The sequence below is a fragment of the Leucopleurus acutus genome, assembly GCF_964270905.1.
Source record: "Leucopleurus acutus genome assembly, chromosome: 11".
In the NCBI taxonomy this organism is placed as follows: domain Eukaryota; kingdom Metazoa; phylum Chordata; class Mammalia; order Artiodactyla; family Delphinidae; genus Leucopleurus; species Leucopleurus acutus.
The window spans coordinates 73521158-73536759 of record NC_139152.1 but is presented as its reverse complement, the minus strand read 5'-3'; the positions used below and the strand labels follow the sequence as shown (position 1 = coordinate 73536759).

General features: G+C 34.9%; 1 protein-coding gene across 1 annotated transcript in view; it reads left to right on the top strand.

Annotated features, from left to right (window-relative positions):
- Positions 1-15175, top strand: part of ATP2B1 (ATPase plasma membrane Ca2+ transporting 1) — a 74407-nt gene extending 59232 nt beyond the window's left edge. The window contains exons 18-20 of the mRNA XM_082850513.1: positions 118-225; positions 2043-2225; positions 11912-15175. Coding sequence (XP_082706639.1) covers positions 118-225; positions 2043-2225; positions 11912-12223 — 603 coding nt within the window. The 3' untranslated portion in view covers positions 12224-15175. The remainder of the gene's footprint in view (positions 1-117; positions 226-2042; positions 2226-11911) is intronic.
- The last annotated feature ends 427 nt before the right edge of the window (positions 15176-15602 follow it).

Below are 15602 nucleotides of genomic sequence, written 5' to 3'. Positions count from 1 at the left end.
GGTCTGTGGACCAGCTACTGGTCTGTTCATTACAAGTCCACAATGAGATAAGGAGCATGGGCCAGAGCATAAGTCAACAACTTCACTAAATAAATTTATTCTTGATTATTCCTCTAGATAATAATTGTGCAGTTTGGTGGAAAACCTTTCAGTTGTTCAGAACTTTCAATAGAACAGTGGCTATGGTCAATATTCCTAGGAATGGGAACGTTACTCTGGGGCCAGGTAAAAAAATCTCATCATTTTTTGTTCAAACCTACAGTGATTTTTAAAAAAAAATTTCTAGTGTGTATATTCTTTAATCAGTTCTATAACTTGATTCTAAGTAGTTTTCATTCTGTTTTTTAGAACAAGTTTTACAACTAAGTTGATGCATTTATAACTGGTTAGAATGCTAATATCTGTATCTTTTGCTCTATGACCTACTTTTGCATTTTCAGATTTAATATTTTAATAAAAATATTATATACTTTAGATTTTTTATCATTTTGTTATGTAATTTAATAAAAATGTAGCATTGGAAAAATCTTGAGTTTCAGTTGATGTGAAGAATGTTTCAATAAAAATACTGGTATCTGGAAAAATAGGCCACAAAATGACATTTTAGATTATTTGGATCAAATGGCTTCAACAGTGTATGTATAAAATACAATGCCTGAAAAATTAGATATCCTTAATCTTCACTATGGATAGCTGACTTGCAGATATATGTCATTATTTTTTTAAAGATAAGTGGTAACGGTGTGTGTGCTGTTCATTTTAAATCCATTACCGTCACTATAAAACTGATAGAAAATCTGTACCAACATTTTCATAAATGAAAACCAGCCTATGTTATGGTGTGTAACTGGTGTGAGCTAATTTACTGTCATTTTGCAAGTCAGTCAGACTGAATATTCAGATTGTACTTAACCTTAACTCAGTCTTTATGTGCCTTTTATCTCACCTTTTTCTTAATTGTGTTTCTAGGTTCTGAGCTTTCTCTTCTTACTCATTATAAAGCCTCTTTCATTGAGATCTTCTTTTAAGCAGGATCCGTACTGGGCCCACAGTTTTTTTATTATTATTATTACCATTCTAGTTACTTCATAATGTTCCCTCACAGGCAAAACTGAACCCTACAACCTCCCCCCAAATCTGGCAAATTTCAGGAAGAGGAAATTCAGTACAGTGTACACGCCTAACAGGCATCAGTTACTGTCCTTGGTTGACGTTGTCTATTGATTTTAAGTGTGCGATGGTAGAAAGCACTGATTTTGTTGGTCAGGAAAGCTAGGGTCTTAGTCACTCCATGAACAAGTCACTTCCAGTGTCTCTGAACCTGTTTCATCTCTAAAATGAGTTGGTTGGACTAGAAGTTCTCTGAGCAGTTCTGATTCTGACTGCATGCCTGTTTCTCCCAGCTTCCTTAAGGAATGGCTGTGAACACCTATAAGTTAATACATATTGGTATTTTGGTATTTTTTATTGTCTTCTCAGGCATCTGTTCTTGTTTCGTGTCATTCTCAATCAGTATTAATCCAATTTTAAATAGTTGTACTTTATGAAAATAAATACATTCAATAAACAAAAGATATTTTCAGCTCAGCCTTGAAGATTTTCTGAATTTTGGTATGTTTTTTCTCATTGAATTCTTAAAGCACTAATGAAATGTAAACTTCTTTTGCATCATATAAGATCACCTATTTTCATTTTTTTTTGAAATAAATATCATTAATGTGAGTTTAAGGAAATATGTATATATCAAAGCATGGTTGTATAATTTACTGTCTTGAATGTCCTAAATAAAATATGAAAATGTAATCAGGTTATTTCCATTCAGGAAAACTTTTTAGCCTTCAAACTTAAATCTTTTGTGTAGCTAAGAGAAGGATATTTTTTGTTCTGAGAAAGAAAGCCTCTGATGGACAGGATCTCATTGCTTCATTGGTAAAGATAGTTGGCTATCCTTGCAACTTTCCATACCTTTTTTGTATTAAAGTTGATCGGTTTAATTGTAGTTTGATATGATTTGTTTCTGAGTTCTTTCCCCTGTGTTGTAGCTTATTTCAACAATTCCAACTAGCCGTTTAAAATTCCTAAAAGAAGCTGGTCATGGAACACAAAAGGAAGAAATACCTGAGGAGGAGTTAGCAGAGGACGTGGAAGAGATTGATCACGCTGAGCGGGAGTTACGGCGTGGCCAGATCTTGTGGTTTAGAGGTCTGAACAGAATCCAAACGCAGGTATGGGTCTGGTGGAGAGGTAGGAGAGACGATGGGAACGGGACCCCAGGGCTTTCGGGCCTGGGGAGGAGGTTTGAATGTGCTCCTTTGCTTCCTTTCCAGCCTCCCCAACCCACAAAACTTATTCTTTTGAAAAATAGTACTGGTGCCTGGAATGGGTGAAAGTTTTAACTGACCATGAAAGAATGTGTCTATATGCCCCAAGCTCCTTTTTTCCTAGCTTTTTTCCCCCCACTTCATCTCCAAATGCTACTCTTGCCTATTTATCTGCTCTGTAAAAAGTGCCTTTTTCTTTACTTTTTATATGTTGATAGATGGAATGGTCCTTTCTCTTGTTCTCTCTCTCTCTCTCTTGCTGAGCAAGCTGTCACAATCTCTGATTCCTTGCAGATGGATGTAGTGAATGCTTTCCAGAGTGGAAGTTCCATTCAGGGGGCTCTAAGGCGGCAACCCTCCATCGCCAGCCAGCATCATGATGTAACAAATATTTCTACCCCTACACATGTAGTGTTTTCCTCTTCTACTGCTTCTACTACTGTGGGGTGTGAGTGTGTGTTCCTAAGTGCATGAAATTAACATTTCCTACTTCACACACCTAACGTTTCTCATTTTCTCCTTAATGTTTAAATTCATTGTTCAGGCTTTTCATAAAGCTTTCTTTTCGTAAAGTGGATTGAGACCTCAAAGTGTTGTCGTTGTGATTGTTTTATTTCTTAGAGGGTTAGATAACAGGTGGAACAATTGCAACCAAAGATCAGACATGAAATCTGTGAGCTTGTCTCTATGCTAACTCTGATAGTTAATATGGGGAATAAAATTGTAGCTTAGAATTTGTGAAACGACTATAAATTTTTGAGTATATGCTTTTAAACATGTTCCATACTGCATGATTCCCAAAAGCATGTGATTTGAAACTGATCTAACAGAACCAAGAAATTGCATTCTTGAAGCTAAAAATGAACTTAAGCATTCTGACTTGTATCTTGTTCAGTTTGTAAAGTAAGTTAGTACCCTGAAGAAAAGTTCTGAGCATATAGCCAGGTGTTTGCCTTCTTAGCTTGGACTTTGTGGCCTTGCTGTGAATTTTTAATTTATTTTGTTTTGTTTTGAGAGTGCATCCCTGTATAAGCTTCAAAGTTCTTTGGTATGTATGTGGGTTTTTTCATTTATATAATCAATTTAATTTAGAATTGCTTCCTAGATAAGAAAATGTTCTATTAAGTTTTCCAAAGAAGTAGGGAAAGTGCATTTCTTTTAATTTTTTTTCAGTTTTTTTTTTTTTTTTTTAGTTTACTCATTTCTCACACCACTGCCCACCTCCCACCTCTTATAGCAACCAATTTGTTTTTTGTATCTATGAGCTTGGTTTGGGTTTCACTTTTTTTTAGATTCCACATATAAGAGAGATCATACGGTATTTGTCTTTCTCTGTCTGACTTATTTCACTCAGGATAATAATGCCTTCAGGGTTCATCTGTGTTTTCACAGATATCAAGATTTCCTTTTTTATGGTTAAATAATGTTCCTCTGTGTGTGTGTGTGTGTGTGTACACCATATGTATCCATTCATCAGTGGACACTTAGGTTGTTTCTGTTTCATTCTATCAGATGTGAGGTAATACCTCATTGTGGGTTTTGATTTGCATTTCCCTGATGATTAGTGATATTGAGCATCTTCTCATATACCTATTGGCCATTTGTAGATAGTTTTTAGAAAAATGTCTGTTTGGATCTTTTGACCATATTTTAATTGGATTGTTTGGTTTTCTTGCTATCGAGTTGTACAGGTTTTTTGTATATTTTGGATATTGGCCCTATATCAGATATATGATTTGCTAATATTTTCTCCCATTCTGTAGGTTGCCTTTTCATTTTGTTCAGTTTTCTCTAATGTGTAGAAGCTTTTTAGTTTGATGTAATCTCACTTGTTTAATTTTGCTTTTCTTGCTTTTGGTGTCAGATTCAAAAAATCATCATCCTATGTCAAGGAGCTTACTTACCATCTATGTTTTTTTTCTAGGAGTTTTATGGTTTCAGGTCTAACGTTAAAGTCTTTATAATCAATTCTGAGTCATTTTTGTGTGGTGTGAGATAATAGTGGTACGGTTTCATTCTTTTGCACGTGGCTGTCCAATTTTCCTAACACCATCTATTGAAGAGACTGTCTTTCCCCATTGTATATTCTTGACTCCTTTATTGTCAATTAATTGACCATATGTGCATGGGTTTATTTCTAGGGTCTCTGTTCTGTTCCGTTGATCTATATGTCCATTTTTATGCAAACTCATACCAGTACCATACAGTTTAAATTACTATATCTTTGTAATATAGTTGAAATCAGGGAGCCTCCAGCTTTGTTCCTGTTTCTCAAGATTGCCTTGACTATTTGGGTCTTTTGTGGTTCCATACAAATTTTAGGATTGTTTGTTCTATTTCTGTGGAAAATGCCATTGGAATTTTGATAGGGATTTCATTGAATCTGTGTTGCTTTGGGTAATGTGGACATTTTAACAATATGAATTCTTCCAATCTGAGAACATGGAGTATCTTTTCATTTGTTTGTGTCATCTTTAGTTTCTTTCATTAATGTCTTGTAGTTTTCAATATACAGGTCTTTCACCTCCTTGGTTAAATTTATTCTTAGATATTTTATTATTTTTTTGATACAGTTGTAAATGAGATTGTTTTCTTTTTTTTTTAATTTATTTATTTTTGGCTGCACTGGGTCTTCGTTGCTGCGCATGGGCTTTTCTCTAGTTGCAGTGAGCGGGGGCTACTTTTCCTTGCGGTGCACTGGCTTCTCATTGCGGTGGCTTCTCGTTGCGGAGCTTGACCTCTAGGCGTGCGGGCTTCAGTTGTTGTGGCACGTGGGCTCAGTAGCTGTGGCTCGTGGGCTCTAGAGCGCAGGCGCAGTAGTTGTGGCACACGGGCTTAGTTGTTCCTCAGCATGTGGGATCTTCCCAGCCCAGGGCTTGAACCTGTGTCCCCTGCACTGGCAGGCAGATTCTTAACCACTGTGCCACCAGGGAAGTCTGGGATCGTTTTCTTAATTTCCCTTTCAAATAGGTTATTAGTGTAAAGAAATATAACAGATTTTTGCATATTGATTTTGTATCTTGCAACTTTACTGAATTCGTTTATTAGTTCTGACAGTTTTTTGATGGAGTGTTTAGGGTTTTCTATATATAATATCTGCAGACAGTGACAGGTTTATGTCTTCCTTTCCAATTTGGATGCCTTTTGTTTCTTTTTCTTGCCTAATTGCTCTAGTTAAGACTTCCAGTACTATGTTGAGTAAAAGTGACATGAGTGAACATCCTTGTCTTGTTCCTGACCTTAGAGGAAAAGCTTTCAGCTTTTTGCTGTTAAGTATGATGTTAGCTCTGGGTTTGTCCCTTCATTATGTTGAGGTATGTTCCCTCTGTACCTGTTTTGTTAAGAGCTTTTATCATAAATGGATGTTGAATTTTATCAAGTGCTTTTCTGCATTTGTTGAAAGATGATCATGTGATTTATACTGATTAATTATTATAAGTCATAATTTTCATTAATTGACTAGAATGACAGATTTTCTTTCAGGTTTTTAGTAAATGACTTTTAGTAAAAGGTTTTTAGTAAACTCTCCAGAAGTCTTATAACCTATATCGTTCTTACTCTGAATTAGTGTCTTGAGTCCATGGTGGATTCTTAGTATATTAGAGGCATTAAAGATACAAACCCACCCATTCCTCATGCCTACCCTTGAAGTCAGCTAAGATACCTGATTTGGCCAGAAACCTTTCTTTTCCATTTGGTCTTTAGCCAATTAAGGACTAGAGGAACCTTGGGAAGCTGGGGAGAGGATGAATTGAGGGGAGAAAACAATGCTGTTTACGCAGAGCCTATCTGTTCACTCTTTGCTTAAATAATTTTCGTTTGTTACTTTTGACAGTGTTGCAAAACAGGCAGAACAGGAACTATCCCCATTTTATAGGTGTGAAAACTGACTTGGAGTTTAAATGACTTGTCCGTGGCTAATAAGCAGAGGCAACGTGATGTAGAGCAAAGAGCAGACAAGTGCTGTAAAGACAAACTGACCCTGTAACATTTAGACAGGATGTTAAATTTACATACGTGGACAGATAGGAATCTTCCTTTTAGAAATTACTGTGGTACTACCTACCTGAATGAAATGGTGTATGCAAATTGCCTGGCCTCACTCCTGGGATGGCTGATGTCAGTTGCATGCCTCCCTCCTATGGATTTCACATTATTCCTGGCTTTCGAGGACATACTACCACTCATCCCTTCATCTCCTACTATTAGTGTTCATTTAGCTGTATTTCATAAACAGTGGAAGGCCTACTATATGCCAAGGCTGCTAGAACCACCAGATCTTGTCATCTAGTAAGGGAAGCAAACAAGGAGTTGGGGATTTCTACATGGTGATGAAACAGAGAATATTATAACAGGGTCCTTAACCCACCCTGAGAAGTCAGGAAAATTTACCAAAAGGAAATGATTCCCAAGCTGACCTGACAGTATTTGTCGACTGGGGAAAGCAGACCTCAACTGACGTAGTTTGATACTAAAGGAGTAATGGAAAGTAAGGAGTTGATGGGGCTAGAATGGAAAGTAAACATCTGTTTATATCCCACAAGAAGGAGCCAAACTGAGACTTAATCCCTCCCCTCAAAACTTTAAATTTGAAAAATTTCAAACTGACAGACAAGTTGAAAGATTAATATATGAATAATCTTCACCTGGATTTACCACTTCCTAATATTTTATGATGTCTACTTTATCTATATAATATTAATGTATACTTTTTTTTGAGCCATTTGAAAGTAAGTAGCAGATATCATAAATGCCATCTCTAAATACTTCACTATGTGCTCTCCTATATAATCATACTGTATAATCACATCCAAGAAATCTGTCTTTGATACCATTTTATCTAATATACAGTCCATATTCACATTTCTCCAGTTGCCCCCAAAATGTCCTTTATAGCTTTTTTGATCCAGCATCGAAGGAGAGACATTCAATAACATGTGTTTATGACTCTTCAGTTTTCTTTAACCTGGATCCATTTTCTCTACCTTTAATTTTCGTAACATTGACTTTTTAAAAAAATCTAGGCAAATTGTCTTATAAAGTGTCCTGCATTCTGGATTTGGTTGTTTCCTCTTGATTAGCTTTATGTTAAACTTTTTTTGACAAGTTTATCTCCTAGGTGGTATATATTCTGTTTATTTTTACTTCAGAAAATTTTAAGTAATTGACTTCTTTCACTTGGAGTGGTATCACATGACCTTAGGTGTATCATATTTATTGTATTTCTCCGTATAATTGTATTCCAGGCTTTATATTAAATATCAAATCAAGCACAAACTCTGAAGACATAGCCACCCACACCTGCTTGAGGTGATGTGCTCTGTGCTCTTTTCTGATGCACAACTATATATGAAACCTGTGAGTTGCTGGGCACATGTAGTGAGGGTAATGGTGTTAATACATTTAATGAAAGGTTAAATTCCTCACTGGTTTCCTGCCCTAATATAGAATAATCTTAGAAATATCTGTGTTTGTCAGACTTCTTTGACTCTTTTTTTTTAACCTTTTTTTTTTTTTTTTACTGAAGTATAGTTAATTTACAATGTTGTGTTAACTTCAAGTGTACAGCAAAGTGATTCAGTTATACATATATGTATTCTTTTTCAGATTCTTTTCCATTATAGGTTAGTATAAGATATTGAATAGGGTTCCCTGTGGTATACAGTAGGTCCTCATGGTTTTCTGTTTTATATATATAGCTGTGTGTATATGTTAATCCCAAACTCCTAATTTGTCCCTCCCCCTCCCCCACTATCCTCAAAGACTCATCTGGAGTCTTTACTGTGCTAAATGAAGAAATTATAATCCATTTGAACTTTGTCATATACTAGGCTTGTAACATCTCTGGAGAGTGCATCTTTTTTTCCTCACTTATTAGTCAGATCTTCTAAAAATCTGAAGAGGAAACTTTCTATAGTTTTTCTTTATAAAGTGTATCCTTCTAATATCAGTCTTCACGGTTAGTAAATTCTTTTGCTAAATCAATAGTTACGCCTTCCTGGAAAGGAGAAATTGAGAGAAAATTTGGACTTCCAGATAAATGATTGGCAAACCATAGCCTATGGGCCATATCTGGCCTGTTGCCTGTTTTTAATTGGAACATAGCCATGCTCATTCATTTAATTACTGTCTGGTAGTTTTACACTACAAAGGCAGAGTTGAGTAGCTGCATCAGGGACCGTATGGCTCACTAAACCTAAAATACTTGCTATTTGGCCCTTTACAGAAAATGTTTTCCAACCCCATTCCAGGTAATTAACATTATATATTACACAGGTGAGTCTCACTTTGAGAAAATTTGATATGCAAGTACACAGCTTTGAAAAGCAACCTCGAATTTTATTCCCTGTTGCACAGTATCTTTTACTTTACCACTGAAATTCTTTATGGTGCACATAATAAAGGTAGTGATGAATACAAATTTCAGAAATGGGCAGTCTGTTGTAGAAGGTAAGATATATCAGCTACTGATTAAGTAGCCTCATAGTTTAAAGCCATCTCCTTACATACAGTGTTTTGGGCAGTAATATTTTCTACTATCAAAAGTTAGGATTATATTTAAGAAAATGGGTGGTTTAGCAGGGTACATGATCTTAATTTGATTTGTTACTTAAAGTTTAATGTAATGCTTACATATTCAGTTTCCTAAAATTACTTTATGATCATAATAATCATTTCAATTTTTTGTTTGCCATATGTGCCTCATTCATGCCTCTGAGTTTTTTCCTCAATAATTTACTGTTTAAAAAATTTTCTTGACATAGGGATTGTTGAATTTTTCTTAATTCTTATAATTTTAGGAGCTATAGTTTTGTGCATAGTAGGTCTTAATAGCTATTAAAAGAATTGAGTTAAAAGACTAGGTAAACAATAAGGGTTGGATTGTCAAAGATGGGTAATCATTTTCTGCTTAAACTGATTTCTTTGTGGTATTAAAATAGTTTTCTGTCTACCTACAGTATAATGCACACAGTTGGCACTTCTTAATTACTCAGAATTACTACAGTACTGTGAGAATTTTACCTATAGAAGGTAACAGAGATGAGGGCAAGTATAAACTAGGTCAGTGTCGCGCCTTAGATCGAGAGTGCTTTCTTATTTATGAGTAGAAAGTAAAGTAAATCTGGCTCAGTGGCCCCTAGTTAATCTAGATGTTATTGTGTGTGCCTAATGTGAGAACTGTTTATTGAAAATGGTATTGCTTTGCAGCATTTCTAAGCTGTCCTTGTAATGTGCTGACCTAAATCTTAGGAAATATCTTATTCTACTGAAGTTACTTATAAAGCTGATGTCCATATGTTCTCTTCTTTTATTGACTTGAAAGAACCTGGAGTTGGGAGTACAGAAAGCTTGGTTCTAAGACATTCTGGCACTAATTTGTAGTGACCCAGCAAGGCAGCCACCTGTCCTTAGTTGCTCAGTTTCATTATTTGTAAAGTGGTTGAAATAAACTATCTCGAATATCCTTTCAAGCTTCGATGTTCTAAGGTAACTTAATACATTTTGTTAGATAGGAAAAAAAATCTTAGCAAAATTGGAAAGCTTTGGTAAAAAGGAATCTAATTTCACCTGCCACAGGTGTGAGTGTAATTGTTTATACAAATATACTCACTGCACTCACCTGCTTATAACTCTTTACACTGCCCCTCCTAGAGCTTTGCCGACTCCCAGATCTCTAACTTAAACCCATACCTTTCTTCTGAGCTCTGGATATTTTCACTTGGATGTTCTGCAGCTCCCCAAATTTAACATGTTTCAAAAATTGATTTTTATTTTCCCCTTGATTCTTCACTACTCCCTTCTACCCAGACTGGTCAAAACAAAACATCTCAACTGCTTCTCTAGCTCCATTAGCAATACCAGCAACCAAGTGAAATAAGCAACAACTTGAGAGTCATCTTGAGCAGCTCTCATCACTAACCAGACTTGCTGGCTGGTCCTCCAGTTTGTATTCTCTATGCCTACTGGCCACTGACAGCAGTGAACATAGGAGTGCAGGAATCGCTCCAAGATCTTGATTTCAATTCCTTTGGATAAATTCTTAGAAGTGGGGATCTGGAATAGTCAGACTCATACAAGCAGAGTAGAATGGTGGTTACCAGGGGCTACAGGGAGGGGGAATTGGGAGATGTTGGTCAAAGGGTACAACATTTCAGTTATACAAGATGAATAAGTTCTGGAGATCTAACGTATAGCATGGTGACTACAGGTAACAATACTATACTGTATTGTATACTTGAAATTTGCTAGGAGGGTACAATCCCAAGTGTTCTCGACACACACAAATGATAACTGTGTGAGGTGGTGGATATGTTAATTAACTTGATTGTAATGATTATTTCATAGTGTAGATGTATATCAAATAGTCTTGTATGCCTTAAATATATACAATAAAAAGTAGGCATAAACTGCTACATTTTCAAAAAAATAAATTCAAATATCCCTGTGAAGAAATTAATTTTTTCAATGCCATTGTCTTATGAGGTGAATTTAGTGACTTATGACTTTAGTGATCTTTTTTTTGGAATATCAGTATCAGTTACTTCTGTTAACTATGAGTAAATGATGTCTTCATTGCTAAACAGGATTCATTAGAAAGCAAAGGCAAACACTATTTGAATTGATGTATACTAGATGCTCAGCTATTTGGATTTTGTCTTTTTTTTTTTTTTAAACTATTTACAACACTGGGTTAATGAGACCTAACGTCAGTATGTGCAGGAATGTATTTGAGTCAATTATTTGTTAACCTCTCTTCATCCATACAGCAGACTTCTGAGAAGGAAGGTGAATTGTTGAGCTATATGTTTAAGGGTGAAAACGCTAGAAGACTTTGTGTCTTCTCCTGGGGAAATTTTTCACAGAAGGATCCCAGAGGGCTTTTTGTTTTGTTTTAAATCTGTTCTTTCCAATGAAGTTTAGTATGTAAATTTATTTGTTTTATTATTATAGAGAAAAACACTAACACTTGACTGACAAATGGCATATACTCAAATATTTATAGCTGTTTAATGGCATTTTATAGATATTTATTTGGGTTTTGTCTTTTTATTTTTTAATTAAGGGCATAGTGGGGTAGATGTGAGTTCATTGTGACATTCGGCTTATATTTGCTTGGCTTTTTCATAGTCGGTGACACCCTAATTCCTAGCATGATTAATAGTAACCCTCTGTGCTTGACTTTGTTTAACTTATTTGAATTGTTTTCAAAAATTATAATTTTTTTCATTTAAAAAATTAGCTAAAGCTGTGTATGGTTAATTTTATGTTTGTTTTGTTTGATTTTGTTTTTTTAGGGAAAAGAATCCTATAAAATGGCTATTAAATTCTTAGCCAGTGACAATGAGATTTTCTTAGTATTACTTTGAATTCTACACCTCTTAATTCTTAGAGTATGTGGTTTTGTTGGTCTGTAGTGTCCTACTAAAATATTCATTTTTTTTTACAGTGTATTGCAAGTTCCACTGCATTACATGCAAATATGATTCACTCATACCTAGCTGTTTGTGGATTCAAACTCATAAATGAACCATTTTTAAATTAAGCTAATGACGTACTGATAATCTTTCTGTGTTTTCTGATGTTTACAGATTCGAGTGGTGAATGCATTTCGTAGTTCTTTATATGAAGGGTTAGAAAAACCGGAATCAAGAAGTTCAATTCACAACTTTATGACACATCCTGAGTTTAGGATAGAAGATTCAGAGCCTCATATCCCCCTTATTGATGACACTGATGCTGAAGATGATGCTCCTACAAAACGTAACTCCAGTCCTCCACCCTCTCCTAACAAAAATAACAATGCTGTTGACAGCGGGATTTACCTTACAATAGAAATGAACAAGTCTGCTACCTCTTCATCCCCAGGAAGCCCACTACATAGTTTGGAAACATCACTCTGATTGTAAGCTGAATGTTAACACACTAGCTGCATTGTAAAGAAACAAATTGAAACTGGGTCTTTTCACATATTGTGACGGACAAGATAGTATTCTTGTCTTTGGACTTCAACAGAAGACACACTTGTACGAATGTAGATTTATTTTTTTAAAAAAAAAAAAAGCAAAGCTTTCTGCCAGACTGAGGGTGCTTTTTGGGGGGTGGGAGAAATGAACTGACAGAAACAGTAACTCAGCTTAAGTTGACCTGTGGATCATCAGTAGAACCTAAGAATGGTCCTGAACAGTGTATTAGCAAAGCTTTAGTTTATCTCAATCCTTGATGGGAGAGAGGGAGGAGTAAAGCTGGGCAAGCAAGCAAAGAGCCCTGGATCATTGAATTGATGCTTTAATTTCTGCTGTTGGCTGTTAATAATTTGGATTATTTATGTTTATAAATGATACAGATCTGTTTACAAGGTTTGTAGATACTTTTTTTGTTCCTGTTCATAGATGGGAAGCTTCCTTATAACTGATGCAGAGAAAAATTAGTCCTTCAAATACTGCTGTATTTTCAGGAAAAAAGCGGGGGGGTGTTTCTATTGAAACTGTACTAAATTTTTGCCTACAATTTACCTTGTTAAATATTGTAGATAAATTGCTAATACTAATAGCCAAATAGATAACACTAATGCTTTGTTTAAAAAAACAAAAAACAAACAAAACAAAACAAAAAAACATGAGCAGTGGTGTTCTAATGAAGTTATGGCATCTGTCCTAATTAGTTTCTTAAATACATTTACTACTTAATGGTTTTGAAACAACTGTTTAATTTTTAAAATTTTTGAAAACTTGCTAATAACCTTTGTTCAGAATTTAGTAGATTGTTTAATGCAGGACATCAACTACATAATGAAAGATGCTTGAAATGCTTTTGTTATTTCAGGCAAATCAAATTAAATCAAACTATCAAACTACAAGAGAACTTTAGTCCTTTTTGTTTTTGTCTAAACATGTTAGTTCAGTGATGTCTTGGTGAGCTGTGAGTGAACTGTATTGATTTTTCTAATAAATCCTTAGAAACCTTCATACAGCATGAGGGCTGTTGGCATTTTGAAAAAGGTTAATAAGTAGAAGCATACATGTTTTCCTTTTGTTTTTGAAACTTGTTTGTAAACATAAATAAATATGCCCTTTTATTAAATAAATACACAGCGATGTTTTTTTAAAAAGAAATTTCAGCTTCTTTACTCAATTCTACATATATGGTGCATCGGTCTGTTCTCTTTAACCACAATTGGAATAAATTTCAAGATGGTAACAGCCCCATGAAGTACCCCCTTTAATTCCTTGGTGGCAGGTCTAACAGAACCAAATTAAGGAAATCATTGCAGTTTGACATGTTCCTCATAGAGTTTAGTTTGCCTAAAATAGTCTCACAGTTTAAAAAAAATAATGACCACCATTGTCTTTGATACATTTGTTTTCATTCTTAAGTGGCCAAATAACAAATTAGGTAAAATGAGATTATGTGAAAAGGTGGGAAAGGTCCTAAAAATATACATATTTAGATGTAATAATTAACCATATGCTGGAATGCCCATCTGTAAGCCAGTTGGAGTCTTTAAGTCTTTTTTTCTTTTGTCTACCTTCTCCCCCTTTTTGCCTCTTGTCTTTACCTTTTAGGAACTGGCATTGTGTTAGGGCCCAGATTGCATCAGATATACAATCCTCAGGCTGACATAAAGTTTACGAGGACTACTACAACATCTGAGAGTGCTGACCCAGCAAAGAAACATTTAGTTGATGGTGCTTGATATTTTTGGTGGGAGGGGGAGAATCTTTTTCTCTCCATCAGTCCTTTGCAGTTAGCCTCTGCAAGACTTAGAAAAACATTGGCTCTGTCAGCATTTGTAACTGTACATTATTCATCAGGTATTTATAGCAAATCATACTGTAAAAAGAGGTAGCATGATATGCTGGAAAGCATACGAGGCTAGGAGTCAGGACCTGGTTTCTAGTCTTGATTTTGCCATTAACGTGCTGCATGACCTTGGGGAAATCATTTACCCTAAATGAGGGTGGTGGACTAGACTATCTTGAAGAACCCTTTCAGCTCTAAAAATTTACCCTATCAACTGGAGAGCCTACAAGGCATAGGGAATAGAGAAAAGGGAAATGTTTTCAGTTTTCTTTTTTATTTTGGTTATGCTTAAATATGAATGTAATTACCAAAAGATTTAGAAATGCATGTGCTTTGGAGGATTTGTATTGAGCTTTTACAGTATTCATTTTTCAACTCAAGGCAATGGCTTTTTACACCAACTCTAATCCATAAACGGGTCTTATTGACATCCATGAAGTAGTAGCAAGACATGCTTAGTGTGTATTTCTCTCTTTGAGACACTGTAATTTCTACCAGAAATTTCCAGAGCATTATGTAAGTGGAAAAAAATGCAAACAAGCTGTTAAAGATCTTGGATCCCATTATATAGTATGTATAGCTGAAATCAGCATCTGTAATTCAATCACGTTTTCTCTTTTATCCTCTAACCAAAAAATTGTTTAATTTTGCATCCCAAATGTTTTTAATCTTTGTATATTTTTTAAAAATCTTTTTCTCCTCATCATTGCCTTTTTTGTGGTTGTAAATAGACTTACTTGCACTTTGAAGATGAGTTACTCCTTGTCATCTTATAAATATGTGATATGGTAATTTTCATAACAGATGTCAGTTTTGAACCAAGAAATGGTGATTTGTTTATAAGCAAAAAAAAAAAAAAACTGGCTTCATTTCTGTGAAATTGCTCTTTGAAAATTTCTTTTTACACGTGTAAGCCAACTGAGATACCGTGATGGTGTTGATTTCTTTCAATGATGCTTACCATCTATTTTAGCCACTGAGCCTTTTATTATTTGTCTATTTGTAAAGTTTATTTGTCTTAACTCATTTAATAAATATACTGTTTATCTGTTTCTGAATGGGGACTGAACTTTTTGAATATTTAAATTGATTTGAACATCATATTTGGGAATTCTTTTTTTCTACTTGAAATTTTAAAGACCTAATTGATGAAAATTCTGTAATGTACTTGAAATGTTATGGCTGTGTTCTAATATGCATGATCTTGCCCCTAGAATGAAAGTGGGTGTATTGTCCCTACTCTCCTACCCACTGTCTTCAATCTTTGTAGCACAAGAGATAATTTTTGCAGTCCAGGGGAGAATAATGTTTGGGTTTTAAAAAAGATTAGTTTTTCACATTAAATGTAAGACCTTATTTTTTCATTAACTAATGCAAAGTTGTCAATAGCAATTATCTGAACGTTAGGGTAACAAAATTAATCAAATTGCCCTCAGCTGGTTTTTATAATAAATTATTAACATAAGTTAGCAACTTTGT